The sequence below is a fragment of the Rhamphochromis longiceps genome, linkage group LG15, assembly GCF_057381845.1.
Source record: "Rhamphochromis longiceps isolate RC_006_pf linkage group LG15, R_longiceps_female_GT1.1, whole genome shotgun sequence".
NCBI classification, from domain to species: Eukaryota; Metazoa; Chordata; class Actinopteri; order Cichliformes; family Cichlidae; genus Rhamphochromis; species Rhamphochromis longiceps.
The window spans coordinates 16,100,786-16,125,475 of record NC_140571.1 but is presented as its reverse complement, the minus strand read 5'-3'; the positions used below and the strand labels follow the sequence as shown (position 1 = coordinate 16,125,475).

The following is a 24,690-nucleotide window of genomic DNA, read 5'->3' as shown; positions in this document are numbered from 1 at the left end:
TCCATGACTCGCTTACCTTCAGGGTCATACGTCACATGAAAACCAAAATAATTCCAAACGCCAGATCTGAATGAGAGTGGGGGAGGTCCATGTTGTAAGGAGAGCTTAACTTCTGTCTCGCTAGCTTGCCCTGCGCTCTTCCTTCTGACGATGCTGTCTGTGTTGAGCGCTCAGTGAATCTGCGCTCGACTACTCCGCCTAGGCTGCACTGTCGACCCTAGGCGGAGTAGTCGAACGCAGATTCACTGAGCGCTCAACACAGACAGCATCGTCAGAAGGAAAGTTGATAAAATAAATTACAAATTTTGTATTGTTCGATACATATGCGTACCGAACCGAAAGCACTGTATCGAACGGTTCAATATCGATACGAATATCGTTGCACCCCTAACATATACATATACATATATAGACATATACATATATATACATATATATACACATATATACATACATATACATACATATACACATACATATATACACACACACACACACACACACACACACACACACATCTCAATACATGGTATTTAACATTCCTGAATAGGCAGTGACCAAAACTGGAAAGTAAAATTTGCATTCCCTGCTATTTACCTTTGACTCACTCACACATGGTAAATATTTCCAGAGTCAAAACCAAAGATAAGCAGGTGTCTAAACAAAAAAAACATTAACACCAATTATCCCTGTAATGAAACTGATGGCTGCCCAGTTCTTTACATGAAAACAAGCTGGATTCAATCCGGCCAAGAACATTCTGCTGTTCTTGTTGTAATTAGGAAAAACTCCCTCACCGCTCGAAATTGTGCCCAGAATACGAAACAGCAAAAACATTACTTGGTACATGACTCAAAACAATAAAATATTCATAGCTACATTTAGTTAGACAATACTAACATTCAACTTGGTCACGCACTTTGGATTATAAGATTGCAAATGGATTTCATTTTCTCTTTTTGCACTTTGCAATCAATGCTATCAGAGGCGACCTGGCAGCAGGGTCATTCTGTATATTATAAACAAAATAAACAAAAATCTATCTAAAACTCTATTACTCTGATCTATTTGCCCTTCACTCTCTAACAAACATTCCAGCTTTTACCAGACGGGCCTATTTTAAACCAGGCATTAACAGCTCCACATGACTAAACAGCATAAGCTAAATAAGCACGTGGCCAATGTGGGGTGTCACAATACAAACTTGCAATTTTTGCACCTCTAGTCAACATACACTCACCAACCACTTCATCGGGTACGCATGTTGAACTGTTTGTGAAGTCAAATACCTAATCATTCATATATATATATATATATATATATAAAAAGAACGGAGCAACATTATCATGACTGTAGCTTACAGGCGGGAGCATTTATTTATTAGTGCCAACAAAATGAAGGGCTTTTCACCCTTGTTTTTCAGTGAGCTGCTGTCATTGATGACACACTACCTATTTCAAAGCATAAATCTATTTCCACAAGCTACCATTAGTGCAATATGCTTTGTCACTACTATTGCACAAAGTCAAATGCAAGCACAAAAGTAGCCTAGGAAGTGTTTTGTCTGGAACTTTTAAGTATAAAATAACTGCTTAACCCTTTAGTTAAACAAGTGGAGTCACTTGTTTTACATTTGGGTCACACATCAGCAGCTTTTCGTGTCTCCTTCTTCACAGCCTGGTTGGAGGATGACATTTATATCATGTAAACATTTATACTGGTATTTTCATGGACAATTTAATATGGCACGGTCCTTGTGTGCAGAAGGTCATCTCTGAATGCACAAAACATCAAACTTTGAAGCTGATGTGTTACACCAGCAGAAGGACACACTGGGTGCCACTCCCATTACGCAAGAACAGAGGCTACAATTCACTTAAATTGGACAACAGAAGACTGGAAAAATGTTACATGGTCGGATCGGTCTCGATTTCTCCTGCTACTTTAGGAAGGTAAGGTCAGAATTTGGCGTAGACGATATAAAACCATGGTGGTTCTGTAATGGTGAAAAATTGGACAGAAGTTTTTGTAAAATATAAAAACTTCAGTCCAGGGTCTTTCTGCATTAATGTTTGTAAATTATTCCGCAAAAGTAGAATATACTGCAGTGGATTAGAAGTCCTTGAGTCGATCGCAGATGATGATAAGAGGTGTTTTAGTGTTACCACCATAGGATTTTCTGCTGTCGTAACACCAAACAAATACGTATTTCAACCAAGTTCGTTTAGGCTGTAACAGAAAACACTATGTGTCAAGTTTACTGCGTACTGTCTTACAGGAAGGCCTGTGAATTCATGTATTGCCGTTTCCTTTACAATAACCGAGGGCAAGACTGGCACAGAGAGTGACAAACGGTGGGTGGTAGTGACAAGCTGTTCGATTCTTTTGTATGTGCATGTAGGAAGACAAAGCAGAGTCTGACAATCAACCTGCAGCAACGGGACTAAGGGTTTGAAAAATGACAAACTGTCACACTCTGTTGAAGGCTTACCCCACATGGCTGGAAGATAAGCCCATCGACTTCATGGCTGACCTGGGATGTGAAACTGCCTTCTAGGAGCTGGAAATAAAAACAAGAAAAAAAGCCCAGTTTGAGTCAAGTAAAACAGATAAATGATAAGATTGACAACTGACAGCTTTAGCTAAACTACAGGAAATTACATTGATTTATGAAGTTTTCTAAAGCTATAGAGCTTGCCAACACTTACCTAACACTCTAAAAGCAATGAAGTATCGAGTTTCAGCATAACCGGAAGGCTTATATTTGGCAAATCACTCAGAGTTACAAGGACAAGCCTGATATGTTATTTTCTCCTTGTAGCCTTGAGACTAAGCACTAATCTTTTTTTGACTGATAATGCATCTCTGAGAGATCAATACAGATAACTTGACAGACTAGGTTAAGGACAAAAATAGCAAGAAATCATTAGGTCCCAGATGATGTGAAAGACAGCATTTCATCTCTTCTATGAACACCAACCACTGTAGCTGCTGCTAAGAAAAGGAGAACAATGGCACCATACTTGAGGAGGGATGCCCAGGGGAGACAGAGTTATTGTACAGCAAAAGCAAATTTTCTACATCATGAAGCACATCAACTGCCATGGCAACGACAGCAAGGATATTAGCATTTCTAAATTAATGCTGAATATACCAGCTGCATTGGGGAACATATGAGGAAATCTCCCAATTCAAGAGCAATTTAAATTGTTGTCCTGTCTTTCAAATAAATACTGTTACCCGTCTACAGTCGGTTGTAGTTTCTTAGACTGAACACTTCCAGAGCTGCAGTAAAAACACAGTTTACCTATTAGATGACTCTTGGAAACATCAATGGAGGGTAATGAGGAGAAATGGGGAGAAGGACCACGGTTTCATTAAGTGTGGGTTTTAGTATCTAAGCATCAAAAACAAGGACTATCAGAGATATGCTCACTGGCTTCCACCTTGTGTTTGAAAGCCATTAGCCAATGAGTGTGAGGTTTCACAGTTAGACATGTCTCTTGTCATCAAATCACATTTCAAGATGGTGACGGAAAAAATCTCATCTCAAGGCTATTAAACTCAAAAAACTGGTGAATGATGTCACAGTAGCTACGTCCATCTTTTATATGGTCTATTGGTATGACTTAAAGATTTCCTGCATCAGCTTCCACTTTTCCATTGCCTGTCCATTAAGTGGCATAGAGAGATTTATTTATTACCCATAGCATAGTCAGTTGTTTCCCCTTTTAGTCAGCTGATGGAGGAATCCAAATGCTGTTTCAAACATATCTATGTAAAGCATAAAGAGGGAATAGCACACCTCTTCAACTACAGAGCAAGACAAATGGTCTTGATTCAGTCAGATATATCCTGAAAAGAGAAGCTGGGGTGAAGGTGAGTTGCAAAGAAGCTTGCAGTTTTTGTAGTTAAAGCAGATTCATGAGCTCACTCTGAATGAGATTTCTCAAGTGGATGCTTAGAAGGATTTCGGCTGATCCAACAACTGATCTGCTGAAATCCTGGCAGAACTTAACTTTTTTAATCCATAATACTCAAGCAAACTTTTGAAAAACTCAAAAACATAATTAGTTTAATACCTATTAGGATGCCTTAGACGAAACATGTAATACTCTACTCTTGTTATTGCACAGTAAACGTGTATTTATTTCATAAACCTGCATATTCTGCAGTACAAATATAGTGCCTCATTGCAGGTTCACTATAAGCTATGTTCTCTTGTACTGCCTCCTTGTGTTTTTTTAATGTAGAGAATGGAAGCATACAACTCTGTAACTGTGAAAATTAAACAACTTTTAATTGCTTTAATCCAAACACTTTGTAAGCAGAGAAATAAAATGCCAAAAAAAAAAATCATGTTCAGTCAAGCATAAAAATGAAGACTGAGGCTTTTGTGTGGTTGACGGGGGGAGGTCAATGTGAAGAGGCCAGCCAGGGTTAGCCGAGTACTCCATCTTCAGTGATATTTGAAAATGTAAGAAACTGAAATGCAAGACCTTCAAACAAATGTTTCAAGAGTGAACAAGAGAAACGAGATGAAACTGCAATCGAGTGGCAAATCAACCTTCCACAAAAATAAAACAGTGCAAAGACTTTAATGTGATGTTGGGATGTTAGTGTCGTGCTCGCTGTGAAATATTGCCAATATAAAGTCAATGTTCACAGTGGCAGGAAGCGAAACCTACTAATGCTGCTGCTACTGCTGGGAAAGGGAGAAATCGATATAGAAACGTGTCATGTGGCATGGAAAATTCTGCCAGTTGTCAAACCTAATATATGATTGCACAGCTACACACTGCAGAACTGAATATAAGCATTTCAAGGGCCAAACACTAGCAGAAAATACAAAATCAGCTGAGAAAGAGGGCTTGCAAAGCAAGAAATGTCACACTCTCTGTTGCAAAAATATGCACTATATGAATGATCAGCTACGTGACTATTTATGAGAGGTGTGACTCATACAGATGAACCCACAGGGAATTCTTTGCAGTTCCTCTCAGTTCATCGTGGCCCACATCTTTGTGTCAGTATTGTATTTTAATTCACTGTGCTGGCCAAGAGCAAATGCATAAAAAATATGGAAACATCAGATGTTTTTTTAGGAACTATCTTAAAAAGGAATAATGAAATTGTAACATGATAAATCAGTCATTAAAAAAAAACAACAACTCCAAAACAAAACAAAAAAATCAGCGTTATCATTATCTGCTGTAGTTATGCTGGAGGAAGCTTCTTATGCTGTTTTTGCAAACCTTCACTGATCTTTGGCATTTGGTATGTTCATGCAGAGTGTAAATATATTTCGGCAAGCAGGAAATGGCTTTGGTCAATAAAACAGAAAGCAAATGCATTAGTGCACTGCAGTAGATATCAGGTATCATATCAAAGCCATCAAGATGTGCTACAGCAGAAAGCAATGCATTCTAGCCATGCAGAAAGGTACTGAAAGGTGGAACAGGGGTTACCTTTTATAATATATTCTATCATGTCTTTGCTGTAATGACAGACAATAAAGTGAGGTCATTAAACTTTAATTAACATTGCCTGCATACATCTCCACTTATTGTCCAGCCATGACATTTCAATAAGCAGCCATGAACATTGTAAAGTGCCTGCTGACTAGGAGATAGCAAAGTGTTCAGTAGATATGAAGACTGCCAACTATGATTAGAGCCAAGATGAGCTAACACACACTCGTAGTATAGGAGATGAGAGATTGTCATCTGTCCTGGTGCTGCTTGGAGACAAACCAAATTATAAGCTCAATCACAAATACAAGAAAGTGTGGAATGAGACAGCTAAATTTCCACTCAGCGCAGGGCTCAAAAAGCCTGTTAAAACCAGAAGACCATAGAATTCTTATATAGACGGTCTCTCCTGTTAAGGTCCCGCTGACCTGAGTATTTTGTCCAGCATTAGACCAACAGATTGAGCTGCTCTGTGATCTATGATGATATACTCTGCCACAAAAATTCTCTTTGAAGAGAGCAGATTCTGCTGTACAATACATCAGAAAAAATCTGCTGTGAAGACGGACACTTATTCACTTATTGCATTTTTAAAAAGAAATGGGGATACAAAGATACTGATATTAAGACACAAATATAGAAATTACCTGTTATACCACATGCATGGCACTATTTTTTCCTGTAATTTTTAAATAAAGACTTTCACCTTTTATTTACTGAAAGAAAAAATATTCATGGTGCCAAAACATTCTGACAGCCTTGTTATTAGAAGTTAAAGGTTAAAATAACATTATGCTTTATAATTAGTCTTTGTCCTTGAGGTGTTTCTTTTTCCACTGAACATCTGCAAAGCCAGTTTTATTTTTGTATTTATTTATTTTTACCTCTACTGCTCACATATTGCTACGATTCTTTCCACAGTGCTGCAACCAGCAGTTAGGACAGTGGAGTATGTAAAGCTCGACGCAAAAACCTGCTTTCACACACTTGTGTGCACAGTAAAAATGAAAAGGGGACCCACTCATGGAAAAAAAAACCTCAAAACATTCCATTGCATTACTTGTGGTCAAAAGGCTCCACAGTCAAGTTTATCCATTTGGTAGCATAAAAAAAAATCTGACAGCTTCTATGAAATTTTACCAGCGCGGCAGGACTAGAGAGTGTGACTATTATCAATAGTTATCTTGCGGTTATCTATTCTTTTGTTCATCCACTGATCTCTGTCCTGCTGTTATACCACTTGATTTACACAATAACTCATCACCTTTGCTGAAATGGTGATCTCAGTGATATGGATGCTATGGAAAATGGTGTGATCCTTGGGTCATTTGCAGCATAAAGCGTGTAGCAGCATTCAGTTCTTCTTCAAAGATGATGAATTTGCATTCAAATAGCATGTCTATTATACCACTAGAGGAGTTCCACAAAATACTTTTTCGTTTTTCAGACGATGTGTTCCAGGAAAGTAAGAGAAGTCATTAGCCTTAGAGGGGCGCAGATGCATTTATCTAAAGCAACGGCAAAGTGTTCACTCCCTGCCATATCTGCAAAGAAAGTGGAGCAACATCAGTGCTCTCCAGAATGATGAATGAGTCACAGCAGATCACACAAAGCTTGACAACCATGCTGACATGGAGAAGGCAGGTAGCCAGACTAAAAAGAAATGGTGTCTTTATGAAGGAATGGCACGTAGGCGGTAAGATCTGGGAGTTCCATTTCAGTTCTCTTGCCATCTTAACACACCCACCCACCACCTTCGGCAAGCACAGTGAACCCTGGATGGAGTGATGAGCAGAAAAGAAGACTTCCACTCACACGTACTCCTACAGTAAGGAAGTTCCTTGGAGTGATAATGCAGAGAGGGGGCAGCGACCCTGCTTTTATGGTTAAACCTCTTTAGGAAGGAAACACAGAGCTGAGCCTGGGACAAGTAGGTTAAGGTGAATAGCAAAGCCCCATTAAGAGATCAGGACTTTATCGTAGACTCCACGGCAGAGACAGGACAACGAAGACGCTCGGGGAGATAAATCAGTAATATACAGAGCACTTTTTCTCAGGTTGAGAGAGACTGAATGACAGAGTGATGGAAGTCAGACCAATTTCTTCACCAGTGTTTCACGTTCGAGCTCATTTCACAAAGGGACACAGTGATGAATGATATCCAGCAAATACTGATAGGATTGAAATGACATGAAGTATGCTACTCTGCTTCCCTCTTTTTCTTACGGTGATTCGTCTTTAACAGAGTAAAAGGAATATTTTATATAAGCAAAGGACACAGGAGAAAGTCATTTCAGGTTATCTGAATATATACAGATTCAGTAAAATAAAATAAAATAAAAATGCCATAATGGTCAGAACATAGATATTTATTGGAAGCTATACACTCACCAGTCGAAACAGTAAAACCACTCCCAGGTGAAGAGAATAACACTGCTCTCTGGTGAAGAATGCAATGCTTTGCTGAGAATCCTTCAGTCCTGGCAGACCAACCGTGACTATGACACTGCCAGAGAGCAACAACATGCCGCAGCAGGACATTAGGCCCTACCACACTTCAAAAATGGCTCGGGAACGAGCTGAGAAACACAACAATGAGCCTTAAGCAGGAACAAGCAGGAGGCCTCACCCTGAAGCCCAAGGCATCTAAAGGACACACTGTAAATATCCCAGTGTAAAACCACACAGGACACCACGCAGGTCCTCTGTCAATGCCTTGATGGACTAGAACGTTTTCGGGAGCACAGAGATTATGTCAGTGAGCTCATTTCAGTTCACCAGAACTGAAATTCAACTAATATTTTTCATGAATAACTTAATAATAATTTGTTGTGAAAAGTATACACATAAATTATACGTTTTTTATAATTTCAGATAAGTTGTTTGCTTTGACCAACACTCCAAAGCATTTAGAGATACTCACTACCTCATGATACATAAAAAAATAAAAGCAGCTGATTTTAGGAGGGAAAATACACTAAAAGACTACTGGGCATTTGCCCTTTGGGAATGCGGATACTGTAAGTGTTGCAGATTGCTTTTGTTTCGATCTACTGATCATTTTAGCTCTAGTGACAGCTGTTGACAGCCAGCTAGGTAATGGCCCTGACGCTCTGATGACTTGATGCACAAGGAGAAAAATGACAGTGACAGAGAAATAAATGTGCAAATGCCACCAGTCAACCGAGAAGAACAAACAAATTTATCAAATACATTTGGAGTTTGATATCGGACCGTTTCGACCTGTGTCGCCATAATTTCTCATCCATTTAACTGCAGTAAAGTCAGATTCACCTTCAAAAACAAACTGAAAATGAAGGCTTTGTAAAAGTTGTGAAATTGCTTTTCTTTGGGGATTTTTTGGTCTAAAAAACCTGGAATCACTACTGTGGTAAAGATTTTAACAGTTTTCTCTTATTACTCTTATTTAATCCAGTTGTCTTCTCCAGTCTGCACCATTTTTAGCTTTTCTGCTGCTTCCACAAAATATCCCATTGGTCAAAATTACAGCTGTGATCTAGAAGATGACTTTGAATGACCCATCCCCATGTGGTTAAGAATGACAGACTGTATTAGGCTGAACTACAAATGCTTGTGTGAAATACCAAGTAAAATGAAACTGACAAAAGGTAAAAACATTTTCTGTGCATTTCTACTAAAAGTCAAAATGCCGTGCAGTCCTACCAAGATGAAATAAACCAGGAGGCATTAAAGGTGTACTGAACTCTTACTATTCAATTTCTAAAAACAAACAAACAAATGAATTGATGTTTCCACTGCGAAAGTTGCAAGTGACCAAACAGAGCTACGTGTGAAAATATTTATAAGGAATCTGTCCCAGAATGTTTGTAATGAAGTAATGAAGAATATCTACAGTGACATTTTATAAGATAATGTATGCAAAATGCATCTTATGGTGTGTTTTTATAGAAATGATCCAAGCATTCAGGATAATGCAGCTCATTCTTATTAAAGTAACACTGGCTTATTTTTTGTGCAATATAACAATCTCTTCCTCACCACAGCTGGACTGTTATTAAGCACTTTCGTTTCCTAAAGCCTTTGTATTTTCCTGCAGCCTGCTCATCCTCTTTACTCTAAGGAGGTCTAGGTGCGGGGGCTGAATCAAAGGTGGAAAGGATGGATTGATATTCCAGTCATACTGTGGGGCTGTTGCTGGAGGAACCTTTCAACCCTAATGTGAATGGTTCTATAAAGGCTGTGTGCAGTTGCCTATTAGATGAAAAGCCCACATCAGAGTGTGCAAGGCAGCTAAACCACTGGCTGGCCTGGAGTTAAACATGGTTATCCAGTCTTGAAAATGTCAGTGTCTTTAAAAAAAAAAAAGAAAATTGATTGTATTTGATTTGACACTTCCAGAAAAAACTCAATTATTAACACTTAGACGATTAAACTAGAAGAGGCCAAAGATGATGAAAAATCACAAGGGCGCAGCGTGAAATTAAAATGTGTTATTTAACCGGACAGGTGTCTTGATGACTGATGGACATGGTCCAACATTTCTAGCCACAAAATTGGAAAAAGTTTTTACAAGATCATGAAAAACTTTCAGCATAATAATGAATAATATTAAGTCTGGTTCAGTAACCCTATTGACTAAAGAATTATTAACGCAGAGCTTCATTAACACCTCTCTGATAGTGTTATTTCTGCATTGGACTGAATTCTATTTTAGAGATATAGGTAACTGTATTTACTGGGCTTTCTTTGTGAGGACATCTGTAAAATATAGATAACTAATTAAGCAAACTCTGTGAGTCATTATTAAAAAAAGCCACCAGGTATTGTTGATGGTTAGGTAATGCAATACTTGCATATTGATCAATGACTGGTCAAGAGGTAAAAGGGTATGGAGTGGGTCTAAAGACTGGGTTACAACCAAAAAAAACCCCAAAATTACAAGTTGGTACAAGCAGTGGAAACCTTTGCAAAGAGACAGTAAAAATGACAATATTTGAGCAATATCAATATTTTGGGCATTAATTAAGTGATCATAGGAAAGAGATGGGACTTTAGCCAGTCCAAGTCTGTGCTGAAGCTACACCACTGCCAGTTAGACGCATTACCGGTCTGCCTCCAAGACAGGAAAGATAAACTGACTACTGCAAACGCACAGCAGTGCTGAACACAGCCCACATACTCAGACACATTCATACAGACAGCAGACAGAGTGTCAGTGTGAAAAGGCAATGACCAGGAGGCAGCCTTTTACTGGGCTCCGATAGCATGCTGTGCTGTCAGTAAGAGAAGAGAGTGTGATGGTTTTGGAGTTGGCTGCATATCTGAAAGGTAAAAGATCGGACTTTGTGTAGAAGAGTTCAAAGGAGTTACATGTCAGGATTTAGATGTGGTTATACTATTACTGACCTTAAACTTTGATATTAAACAAAAACCTTGAATAGCAAAGGCATACTCCAAAGCATTAAAAAAAACAACTAACTTTTAGCAGAAAAAGGTTGATTTAAGTAACTGCTCACTTTATTTGACAGTTGAGTGTGTAGACTAGAGACAATCAAACCCAGGCCATTGGTAATGGCACATCTCGTATGTCCCTAACAATCAGGCATACAGCTCACACTGGCAAATAATCCTCGTTAACCAAAAAGTCATTCCATTTGTGTGTTTGTCCAATGACTAGACAACTAAAAGTCTAAAAGAAAAAGGGAGGCTTACTTGTCAGATAAAATGAAACTATTCTAATCAATTAAAATATTTGCAGATGACCTTTTCTTCTGTTTACTAATTGGATCATTAATTGAGTAAATTTCTTGCTTCACGCTGGAGCATAAATATTTTAGACTACCCTTCTTGTTTAGGAAAAACAACTGCACTTGCTTTCTATGTGTAATTGGGCTGTGGAGAAAATGTATATGCATCAACAGAATGGATACAATTCAACCTTTTAATACTAACAAATGTAGCAGTACTAACCTTATACTAAATAATGTATATTTTGCTCCTGGAAAATTACGAAGTATGTGAATGCACCACACTCAAAATGTGTCTGCAAAAACTCTGTAACAGAGACCTGTAAAAATGCCTCTATAAGGGATGAGAGTGAACTTGGTAAAAACTAATGATGCATGATATTCCCAGGAAACTTCCAAAGGCCTGAATTACTAGAAATTACCACGAAATTTCTCTGGTTGATTACCTACATGAAGACAATATGTCTATATATTTTTTTAAGTTTATAAAAATTTTATGTGGCAGTTTGCATACATATAACACATATGTTGTATACATATCAAACACAGGTGAGTAGTAATAATGTATTTGGGGCAGTTTCTTTTAGTTAGTCTGAAACACGTTATGGAGGCATTTCAAAACAGACGGGTACACGTGTGAGAGTTTTAAATGAACAGGCACCGTCTATTGGCTGCTTCTCATCTCCTGTTGATTATCACTCATGTATTACATAAGCAATTTAAACAAGACTTTATTGATATTTACCTTTATGTAGGTCCTTCTTCTGAAACAGATGCATTTAATAGGATCATGTTTTGGAAAGAGGGTGAAAAACATTCTCTATACAGATACACAGTGTGACATTTTGTAGTCCATAGGGCCTCACAGGAATTTATACTGTGTCTGTAATAATTTCACCTTTCAGGTTCAAGCCAGCCAGCAGCTGCCATGGGAAATGTCAACTTGGAGCTTGAAGCTTAGATGCTGTTTCCATGGTTATGTTCAAAAACATTTTTTCCTCTTTTGTAAAACGAAATAATGTAATAGCTGCAGTATCACTCAGGTTTTTATGTCCTTGTACAAATTAAAAAATAATAATAACACAATTTTGACTTTAAAATTCACAGCACAGAAATGATTAAAAATTATATTTAAAAAAAAAATCAGTTTAACATAATAGAAGTTGTGCTGCTGGCTTTTTATTAGGATGGATGGGGACAAGGACACCCTGAAACGACCATGGTTTAAAAAGAAGAAGAAACCAGCAGCCTAAAAGCAGAGTAGCAAAATGCAAGGACACCTGCTGACCTGACCCAGAGGACACGTGTTTCGTCATCCGCCCTGAGCCTGGAAGGAGGAAGGAGAGCAGGCAAGCAGAACAAATAAAAGAAGCTGCCTCACTTGATTTTGCTACATATTTAGCTGCTTTCCCGTTAGTGAATCCGACCTTTACTGTATAGATATGCCATGCATCATCAGCTCTTGCATAATGTCTTGGAGGCTTTGAAGAAAACTAAAAAATCTCAAAGCAACTGAGGTAAACAAACATTAGTCATCCAGTCCATGTTGTGTGTTCTTCCACGCAGCATAAGCCCTTATACAACAGTCAACATGTTTCCCTATGAGTGGGTGCAGCAGCAGGCACAGCAGCAAGAGAGAGAGTGAGGACGCAGGTTATGAAGTGCAGCTTGTTCTTGAACCTAACCGTGGAGGATGTATTACCATGGCCTTAGGTGCAGGCTGACACTTTTTCCTTCTTTTTTTTTGCAGTGCATTTCATAAAGTAGGTGGGACATGCAGCTGAGCCGTTAGAGTTCCCCCAGCCTCAAATTAGATGATTTTCTGGCCTTAATTAGGACGAATAAATCTTGTAGATATGAAGGTCAATAATGTAGATTTGATCTTACTAGCTTGCCCATTATCCAGTATGTTGGGTAGATCACCACAGAGGAACTTTTATATTAAGCTGTGATAAAAGCGTGTTTGTGTTGTTGTTGTTTTTTTAAACCAAGTTAAAACACCCACATGAAGGAGGTAAAAAAAGATGGAAACCTGAGTGCTTGCTTCTTCAGCACCAACAGCTGGAGACTCGACTGACAGAGGTGTGAGGTCAGGGAGCAACGGGAAACCAGCCGACTGACAGCCTTCAGCTAATGAGACATGCTGTTCCGGAGGCGTTACTTTCCTCCGGCCCCACCACAGTATACCTGCTCCGACTGACAAACATGAACTCTGACTCATGAGTCAGGGAAATGCAACAAGAGCACCATGAAGGGAGGACGTTTACATGAAATCAAGAACCATTAATACTGAGGAATGGGAGCCGGGAAAGAATAAAAAGGCTTCTCATCACATTTTGGCCATCGGCCATCTGAAAGTGTAACTTTGGCCTTCTGATCATGAACTAGTTTTATTTAACAAGAGAAATGTTGGTGTAGCTTGCTTCAGTCTCGCACATCTGCAGCACTACCATCGGGGATTAACTTTTTCCAACTGAATTTTGAAAGTGCTTCCATTTAGTTAAAACCTTACGTAGAAACTCCGTCTCCTTCTGGCTTTGCAGAGATAAATTCCTGGTATAATTTAAAACATGCACGCGTTTCAGTTTGCCTTTTTCACAGCCTAAAGTATAAAGCAGACAACTCAAATGATGTTAGGTTAAACTCTCAGCACAGATTCTGCAGCTGCTTATCAGGTGTAGGCAGCCTCAAGGCCATATGTCACCAACTGCTGACAATCAGTGCACTACTAATTTATACTCACTGACCATTTAATAGGAATACCAGTGAAATCTAAAGCAAAGCACAATGTTGCCAACAAGGGAAACTATTCGGGCCACTTGGACAACATGAACTGCACACAAACTAACAGATATTCTAAGCGACTATTCTGAATACTTTCGGTCCAACTTTTCAACTTATTTTGTCATCAGGAAACTGCAGGAGAAAAGCAGCCATCACAGCAGCACACAAACAAAAAGTAACCAAACAAAACTGCCTTCATTCAAAATCTACCCCTAGTGATTTTATAGAGCATTTGCCCTAAAATCTATTTCACTTTTCTACTTACATTTTAAAGGGAAGTCGATTTCATTGCTTTTTTTTTTTAATATTCAGCATGCTACTCTAAACCTTAATCTCGCCCAGTGTGATTAGGTTAGTGCTCTGTGAAAAGATTGCAATCTCACAAAAAAAGTATCCAGATAACCATTTTTCAGGTCTCTATCCAAATTCAATCTCAGTTAGAAAAAAAAAAAAAAAAAAAAAAAAAAAAAAAAAAAAAAGGTGTTTCAAGATGACATTGAGTTCAGCTAAGAAAGTTGGTTCTTCTTTCCCCATTTCATGACTTTCTAGTTTCCAGGGAGAAGATGCTAGCTGTGTTGGAGATATCGGTATTTTGTAGGGGTGGGGGGAAAAAAATCGATACTGTGTAGTATCGTGATATTTTGTTTGCTAATAATGTATCGATACAGGGACAGCAGAAATCAATATTTTGTTACAAAAAAAGTTTTTGTGGACTGGAACATGCTCTGATTTCAGAGCATGTTGATCCTTTTTCTGAGCAAGAATCCTGACATTCCTTCACTGTCCAAATGTGTTTAACTTTTTTTTTGGCAGCAATAAACATGACAGTTTACTTATTTTAATTTAAGACATGTTTTGTTTTAATTAAGTTTAAAACTTTTTTATTTAATGTAAAACTATATTTTGTTTTAATTTACTTTCAAATTCTTCAGTTGCTGAATGGGCTGCATAGTTTTCATAAATTGCGAAAGTTCAGAATAGCTATAAGTGTACCAGATGGTTGCATTCAGTTAAGTTGGACTAGACTGTAATACAAACCGTCCAGTTTGTCAACAATAAAACTGAAATGAGAGAAAGACTGAGTGTGAGACTTTGATATTAGATAAAATGAATATTGATAAAGTTTACCTTTATGTACAGAATCTGAATATCGCAAAATATTTTTTAAAAATAGCAATAATATCGTATCGTGGGATGTATGGCGATTCCCACCTCTAGTACTTTGTAGGGGATCTTTATTCATCTTAGGCCTAAAATAGGATACATGACGGTGAGATATTAGAAACTCTATAAAAAGGGCACAGCGAAACCTAGACCTTCTAATATCCTTTTTTAATGTTAAGGTTACTGTGACTTAATTGAATCTGAATACACCTTGAACCACATTTAATTACTGCACGCTTTACAAAAGGCCTCACTGCATGATTGCTTTTAAAAAATGAATTAAAAAACAGAAATTTAAAGAAGAAAAGCCCGTTTAAATTTATTCCTAATTTAAAGAGCAATTAATTGAGTTGAACAGATGTAACTTGTTTCTCTTTCTTCCCCTCACAGACAGACCTTTCCACCAGAAGACATCTGCTCATATGCTCACAACAGCAACTCATTTTCATGTTATTCATTAAAATAAAACAAATTCTGCATTCTTTTGCCTACTAAAAACATGGATTTTAGTAGCTTAAAAAAAATGAAATAATTTTCTTGAATTCTTCTACACTTTTTTTTATTATTGAATTTTCAGCAACGGGCTTTCTGAGGGTTTTTCAAAGCCTTTCTTTGGACATTGGCTGTTTGTCTTTTGTTTTAGTTGTTTGTTAAGCCCCTTAACACTGACCTATGAACCATTCAGGCATAACAAAAAAAAGAAAAAAACATCTTTAAGGAATGAACCCGGACTGTAACTAGACATAATAGACAGCTTGGCAAAGAGACAAGTTAAGTTGCGTCTTTAGACACTGTGTTACTAGTATTGTTCTTGTTCTTCTTCAGAGCACTGTGCATGTGTGGATATATATTTCTGATTGGTGCTCAACCACACAATACCTTCTGTTGACGCCCATACCTGCCAAAAATAACCACCAAATTTTTGCTAGGTTTCAGGACTAATAAGCTCCAATTTTTTAAGAGTTCATCATCAAGGTCAAAAACCACCTGTTTGAAAAAGTTCTGTCACACACCAAAAAGTTAATAAAACTTAGACTTGAGTTTTATGATTAGTTCACTCTTAAGGGAAACTTGCCAGCTTCCAGTGGGCTGAGACTGTAACACTCTTTTCTGTAATCCAGGAGGGAATATGAATTTCTACCTTGTAAACTGATCATCTGTGGAAATTGCCAATACTCTTAAACTCTGCAAGCAAGAAAATGACCAGACATTCCAGTCTTGACTTGATGTCTAATGCCACGAAGGGAAGATTTCTGCCGAATACATTCTCAGTCCAATTACCAGAGAATTTTTTTTAATGTATTGAGAATAATGTGCATTTTTGTTTTTATTGTGAAACATCAGCCATCCCAAAATGATATTTAGAATATTGTACAAGTGCACAGATCAAACTAATTTACTTGTGAACATTTATTAGTAAGTTGAGATAAGAGCATATTTGACAGTTAGTTAAAGATTTCATCATAACAACCAGGAGAAAACTGCAGCATTTAAACAAAGAGCTACAGTTAAGTGCAGGAATTTAAGGTTAGAGCAATATTAGACACTGCAACTTTTCCCATCTCCCTGCAGGTGATTATTACAGTGGGTGTAACTGGAGTTTGACAACATGGGTACTTGTATATAAAATACATGTAAATAAAAATGCATATTACTATAATACACTAGCTCTTTGTCTGTCTGGCAACTCCTTCAACACAGTCATGAGCTTAGCAGCGTAACTTGGCAGATATTTACATCTTGGGCAACTGAAGGTAAATATATCTATTGTATTAAATATGATATCATCATGACGTCTAGCAACAAGCAAAAATGACCAACTGCTAGCATTTATACCCAGAAAAACCTTATAAACACATCTCATTTTAGTTTCAAGACAATAACATCTAATTCCCCCCCATTAAAACTTATCGCAGCTGCTTCACATTTAGTTTTGGCAGGCCTACACAGTCTGTCGAGCAATATCACAATAAATATTAGCCGTGACTGAATTTCAATTAAAAAAAAATTATATCACAATTTTTAAAAACCCGAAAACGAATACTATTAGTTTATGAAGATATTTAAAATTATAATTCGATATTTTATTTTGCTGTATTCAATGATGAAAAAACAAATTACACACAATTTCTTTTCACAAGCTTTGTAATTTATGATAATTGTAATTGAAGGGCCTGATTTATATCAGATTCATGTAAGAAAATCTAATTTGGCCACAGTTTTTCTTCAACTAATGAAGAAGCAGTGTGCATCACATCAAACTAAATTAAACATGCCATGAATACAATTAATTGTAGAGCAAGATCAGAATTATTGGCTACTGTCAGCCAAGTCCACTCAATCCTCATAAGAGGGAAATTCCAAAAATATATTATCTGGTTGCCCCGATGGACAAATTCTGTAAAACTAAAAGGGTTCTTTGTAAGATAATTGGAAAAGTGGAGGAAGCAAAAAGAATAAATGTTCCCAATTGGTGGGGAAATGGCGACATGAATGTGTAAGTGTGCGAGATAAAAAACAGGAGCCTAGCAACAGACAAAAGCTATCATACAACTCCAGCCTGTGACTGAAATATCCCCAAAATGGAATTTCTGGTTGATATGCCATGAAGTAGATGGTTGTGCTGCTATGAATTAATGAGACAGATTCCAGCTTCTCCCTCTTAATGTCCCATACAACAGAGATATGCCTGTATGGGGAGCAGATGGCCAGTGAAAAAACACAATAGAGCAGTCAGAAACCAGACAGCTCTGACTTCATTTCGAGAAAATCTCGATCAGCATGAACCCCAAAGCTCGCAGAGGTTATGCCTTACAAAGTGTCTTAGAAAAGACGATAGCAAAGGGTTAGACCAGAGGTAACGCAACCATTCATACTAGGAATTTTGCACAAAAGCAGAAAAACACCAAGATATCAATGTTGGCAGAAGAAGAAGTGGAAAAAGCAGAAGAAATGTCAAAAACTTCACCCCCTCCAAACACTTTGATCGTCGCCGAATATGGAGCGCCAACATTCCCAACTGATCTTTGTCCGAGCAAAACATGAAACTAATTGTGCTCTGACCTCCCACAGACCTGATTGTAGGGTACAAGAGCAGGCCTTTGAGAGAGGCTTAACATCTTTTGAGAGAAATAAAGTCACTGCCATTTGCAGCCTATGAACAGCACAGTACTCTAACCTGGGCCATGAAGATGTACGACAGGACAAAAGCATAAAAACATCACCCAAAATAGACAGTAAATATATCTGAGTAAACATAGAAATGTATTTTATGTTTATTCATGGTATTAATGTGCTAATTAAAGCAATGCTAGGAGACGACCATTCCAAAATGTTATAAAGTGAAGTTTCGTTTTTTTCCTCCTAGTCAGAGTTTGCAACACCAGCAGTGTATTGTTACGCTTACAGCTACCACACACCTGAGACCTATTATGATCCATCCCAGCCTAGGTAGCTGTGAGTTCCCTCCCTTAGGCCCAACCTCAAGAGGGCGCCTGCTTCCTTCTATGAGACTGGGCTTGCTATAAGAAGTTGGTGTATTGATGTGTTTCAGCTGCTCTTGGTCTGCCCCCACCAGCTCAGACCAATTTGCTCATGAATTACTGTTGCCCTGGAAAACAACGTCTAGGGATATAACTGGGACACAACTAGCTCAACAAATTCATTTTAGGAAACAATATGTGAGGAATTTGGGTCGTCTGTGTTTCTTTGTTTGAAAAGCTGGATTTTGCTTCAACTGGGCGCCATCTGTGTAAGAAATGGAGAGGGAAATGGACTGGAAAGGGAAAAGAGCACCGTTGATTACAATACCTTGCGTGAAGCATGAATGTCATAGAAGGGCTTTTGTCGGACACTGTAGGGCTCCTTGGTCTTGTCAATCTGTCCAGTCTTCATCTTTTCGTTCCTGGGAGAAATTATTTCCTTTTCTATGCATAACAGCCGGATATTGAAATCACACTGGCCAACAGGCTGTCCCTGAAACACAAAACAAAATCAGTTATTCAACTCTACCCTCTTGCAAACATTCACAGGTTATTCTATGCTTGGCTATTCACAAACAAGAACAATTAACATCTATATGAATGCGGCAGTATTTATTTGGACTTGGATTTAACTTTGCAGTAGTTCCAAGGCTAGATTAGCGCATACATTTTAAAATGCATTTCTTTTGTGAAAACATATTACAGATATGTCAAGATTACTGAACTGCCAGTTTTGTTACCATGGCAACACTGGTAATTTTACTTTTCGTGGGGTTGAGGACTAGGACTTTTGTACATCTGAACAAGGCAGGCATTTTCAAAAGGGGAACAAAAAGAACTTTACAATTAGTGTGACAGTAGCATAAAGTACACTTTGAGGTGCTTCTTGGAATCCTTTCCTCAGAATGAACAGACTGATGAAAATAGGACGAGGGACTTTTTTCATGATGACCCAGTCAACTGCGAACAAACTGCTAGGTATATTCAATCAGACATTAGACCACAAAACAATACTCCATAAATGTGTAAATGCAATTACATATCTCGCCAATATTTGACCAATATTGAGTGTTTAAATTCATCGGCATAATGATGGAGTTGCTCCCGTCCTTTGCAGCTATAACAGGTTCCACTCTTCTGGGAAGGCTCTCTACAAGAGTTTGAAATGTGTCTGTGGGAATTTTTGCCCATTCATCCAGAAGAGTGTATGTACGGTCAGACCACTGATGTTGAATGAGCTGGCCTGGAATACAATCTTTGCTCTAGTTCATCCCAAAAGTGTTTGATGGAGTTCAAGTCAGGAGTCTGTGTGTGCCAGTAAACACCAAAACTCATGCAACCATGAGTTTATGGACAGAAAATTACATTCCCAAATGGTTCCCAGAAAATTTCTTGGTAAGCTGAAGCATTAAAATTCCCCTCGACCTACCACAGAAAAATCACTCACTATCACTCACAAATGTTTATAAAGGCAGGCTGCATGGCTAGGTGCTTGATTTTATACAGCTGTGGTAATGGGCAAGAAATCACCTAATTTCAATCATTAAGAGGTGTAGCCCAATACTTTTATATATGGTAACCTGTGAAAAGGTTACTTTAACATCAGCTGAACTCGTCCCAAAAAAGTACACTGCACAGCTAAATCAGCTTTTCTTTGTCACCATGACAACAGTTTCTCCACAATGTTGGTCAATCACTGTTATTCCACATAGACAAGCATTTCAACCTGAGCCACTACTTTCGTTTACACAGACGGGGTCCACAAAGGTTCCGCCACAACCATCTGCTGGTCCACTGTGACTTTGACAGGAAAAAGTACAGCAAAGCTTGTTCCTGTCCCGGGTTATAAATAATAAAGCTCAGGTGGAAAATGTAAAAGTGTTAAATGGTGCCGAGGAGTTTGAGATGAAAACAGCCTGATACAGCTCGTTACCGCCACATATTTTCTACTGCTCGGCCGACAAAGCAATTAAAAACAACGACTCACAGACTTCACTTTTATCAAAACTGCTGACGTTAGTGATGAAAATCTGCCAGATGATCATGAACCAAATACGTGGCAACAATTTGACATTTAATTGAAAAAAATGAGCTCAAACTCCAACTGAGCTGCAATTTATTTGGTGCCAAAACACATCATAAATCACAGAAAGCTTTTTTTTTTTTTTTTTTTTTTTTTTAAATTACCCGGCTGTGATAAGCACAAAAATATTTCTAACCCAAACATCTCCTTGACTGTTAAAATTGACATTTATTATAAAAGAAAGAAAAGACGAAGCAGAGAATCCATTTTCAAACCACTTTATGATTTGCCAGAAAACTACATACTTTGGCAAGATAGACTTGTTTTTAACCGAGCAGTTACACAACAGTATTCTCTATGCTAATCACTGGCTCTGGTACAGCCACTAAATAAAAAGAATAATGGAATTGAATTTAAAAATGTGTTTGGCACCGATAACAGCAGCATGTTGTTCCAAACATCATTCTATCTGCTTATTGAAAATACAATAATCTTTCCTTTGTAGGGCTTAAATAAACAATCTTAAAGCCCATGATAGTAATTATTAATTTACTGTAGATGATCTTTACTACATTAAAAGCATTTATGTTTTGTTAATTAGATAATTAGTTTTGGCAAAGGATGATTGCCAACAAGTTTAACACATTTTTCTAAAATGATGGCAATCTAAGACGAGGAAAAAAAATGGGTAAAAGAAACGTTCCAACAGCCACTTTTTCTACTGAAACTGGCAAAAGTTTTTGAACATGAATGAAAAATAAATAAATAAATATACAAATCGATGAACTGACTGTTACAGGTCTACTGTACAGCCTAATGCAAAGCCAGTTTTTAAGCAGCAATTATTCGAGTATTGGACCATTTCATGAGGTTTTAGTTTCTTAGACAAAGAACATCGATTTATCAAAACAATTCATCGAAACATTCGCAATTTTTACAGCTCTTACACCAGCAGGATGGATCAATATTCTCTCATGTGTATCGAGAGGCCCAAAGGCTTAAGACCTAAGCATTTGTATTCTACTCGAAGTGTTTGGTAAAGGCCACTTCTCTTCTCAACAGCTTTCTAAGGAATTATTGGAAATGGCAGGGGAAAAGATTTCTGAATAAAAGGACGAGACAGTGAATGACAAAGAATTAGCTATGATTAGACGCATTACTAGAGTGTGCTATTTTGTGAGTCACACGGATTTTCAGCAAAACAGAAAAGAAGATCAGAGCCCTCTTGAAAAGTATAGCTTTTCAAACAGGCACTTTGGAAAGACGATTTGGAATTATGTACGCTGCATAGATTACATACAGCTACAAAAGAGACAAAATTGATATGGCAAAATATTTTATTGGCTTCCATGGGTGACAGATTGGTAGTAAAAGTGAGTGTGTTTAATACACGTGCAGCAGCACTAAATGACTTTCCTTAGCACTCTGACTCATGGTGGTGCACAGAAAAGGAAAGGGAGTAAAGTGAATGAAGGCAACCAAGTTGAGAAGAAGAAAAAAACTCACAGGGTGGAAAATAGGAGAAAACAGAGGAGAGCATTTCAGAGAGCTAATTACCGGAACGGGCATATTATTAATATTTATTAATAATATTAATATATTAATAAACATAAACACACACACACACACACACACACTATGATGTGTATGCCTTTAGAAATACAGGTAAAATCTGACCCACTTAATGGTACATAGACTTATTGGCCACTTTATTAGGTATGGCTCATGATCAAAACAAATACCTAATCAGCCAATCACATAGCAGCAACTCAATGCATTTAAGCATGTAGACATGGTCAAGACAACAGAGTGAATGGTTTAATAGACTTTGAATGTGGCATGGTTGTTGGTGTTCTAATTATTTTAGAAACTGCTGATCTGCTGGGATTATTATTTATTTATTTTTTACACACAACCATATTTAGGATTGACAAAGAATGCTCTGAAAAAGAGAAAATATACACTGTTGATGTCAGAGGTCAGAGGAGAAAGGTCAGACTGCTTTAAGCTGACACAAAAGCATAGAAAAAAAAAACATTCGATAAAAACAAGGTATGCAGACAAGCATCTCTGAACACACAACGCATCCAAGCATGAAGCAGATGAGCTGCGGCAGCAGAAGGCTACAGGTGCTACAGATGTCACTGTTGTCAGCTAAGAACAGGAAACTAAATAAAAAAAATAAATGGAAATAAAGTGAATATTGGCTTTGCATTCATCAGGATGCGACTTTATTAGGATGCCCATGCTGATCTGTGTCTGCAGGATGCTTAAGTTGCCAACTGTCTGCAAACAGATTAACCATAACAACTTGAGAAATGAGAAGCCAGTCATGCTGTGTCCTTGTGATAGACTCTCCAATTTGCTTAATGTAGCCTTAACAATGTTATAAGGGCAATTTGGGAACTTCAAATAAGGTCACAGACAGATTGAAGTTCAAGATACTCTTGTTTAAACATTTCTTTGAAGAGTTCTTTTTCTTTTAGGGTGACTGCAAAACCGCACTACATCCTCCTGGAGCAACAGCTGGTATCATGTCCCACACATTCGGCACCATCTGTCAGCCGTGTCATCGGGACAGAACAAGATGTAAGTGTGGATGATTCAAGGCATGTGCTGTCCACGACTGTTCAACAGGGAAACAGCAGACAAAAACCCTGTTAACCAAACATTTCTAGGGCTAAATATCATTTTGGGCTGTGACTCCAGGGGTTAATCTGTCACAGAGAATATCATTAATGCAAATATGCCATTTATGATATCCTCCATATTGATACTGCTGTCACAATAACAACCATGGTTTAGATTAGCAATGGGGGAGGAAAAAGAAATCATGCTGTACATTTATACTAACATGAACTGGATAATGTAAAGAAAATCACAGTGAAAAACTGATGCGGTAGTCTACACCATTCTGCCAAAATTTCATTGCAGCAGCTCAAAAATGGTATTTGTAGTATGTACTTCCCCTGTGTCCTTATATCCATGCCTGAGAATGACCCTAAAGGAATAATGGCTGATGCTCAGGCTACCCTCATGAAGTCCATTTCTAATTCGTTTGGTCATTCACACCAGTGGCCTGCAGAAGGTCATTTTGTGGGGCTCTGGCAGTGCTCATCCTGCTGTCCTTGCACAAAGAAGGAGATACCGGTTCTGCTGATGCGTCAAGCACCTTCTAAAGCCCTGCCCTCTTCGAGAGCAACTGCGCATCTGATTAAAAGTGTTCTTTTATTTTTTTTTGAGCAGTTTATATATACACATTAACTTTTAAACACCAGAGAGCAATATAATGAGAAATAAAGGATAATAGCATGAGGTTGGCAAGGCTAAAAAAATACAGCAAAAACATGAAAGTGTTTGAAATCCTGTTGAAAGCAGATAATTTGGGATAAATTACATTACATATCGGTGACAAAATAAGAGATGTCAAAGCAAGTTTAATGCCAAGCTTCCCTTGGGATATTCGTGACAAAAACAGAGGCTTTCGGGATGTTTTGGACTAAAACTGTTCGGCATCCTGTTTGACAACAGCACTACTTTATAAAAAAGAAAAGGCCCACAACATTTTAAAGCAATATTGGAGCAAGCTATTATTTTAACAGGCAACATCAGTTACTGCTAATACAGTGCATCAGTTAGATTTTAAGGAGGAAGAGTAACACTTTTTCTCGATTTTTTTTCTCTATATATTTTTCTGAGACTAGAAGCAGTCGGATTAATGAGCGAACACTTGATATAAAAAGAAGCAAGTATTCAGGCTTTACATCCACATCTCAACAGATGTGGGCAGATTTGATCTAAACCTTGAACACACACAAAAGCCTACAGTTCCGGAAAATGTATTTCCTGTCATCCACCTCCATCACTGAGAGCCGGGGTCGCTCCCTTTGGCCTCGGGAGTACATTGGGTGTCTAAATTTGTAGACTGGCAGGTCTTAGGCCAGATTTTATGACGACATTCTATCCAAGTGTACGAGAAGAGTCCCTGAAGCATACAGTTCCCGCTCCTTTATGAGTCACTGCAATGCTGTCATGAG

At 38.0% G+C, this 24,690-nt stretch overlaps 1 protein-coding gene across 1 annotated transcript in view; it reads right to left on the bottom strand.

The window, feature by feature from the left end:
- Positions 1-24,690, bottom strand: part of rngtt (RNA guanylyltransferase and 5'-phosphatase) — a 118,856-nt gene that overhangs the window by 44,870 nt on the left and 49,296 nt on the right. The window contains exons 11-12 of the mRNA XM_085381591.1: positions 18,959-19,123; positions 2,492-2,560 (exon numbers count right to left, since the gene is read on the bottom strand). Coding sequence (XP_085237717.1) covers positions 2,492-2,560; positions 18,959-19,123 — 234 coding nt within the window. The remainder of the gene's footprint in view (positions 1-2,491; positions 2,561-18,958; positions 19,124-24,690) is intronic.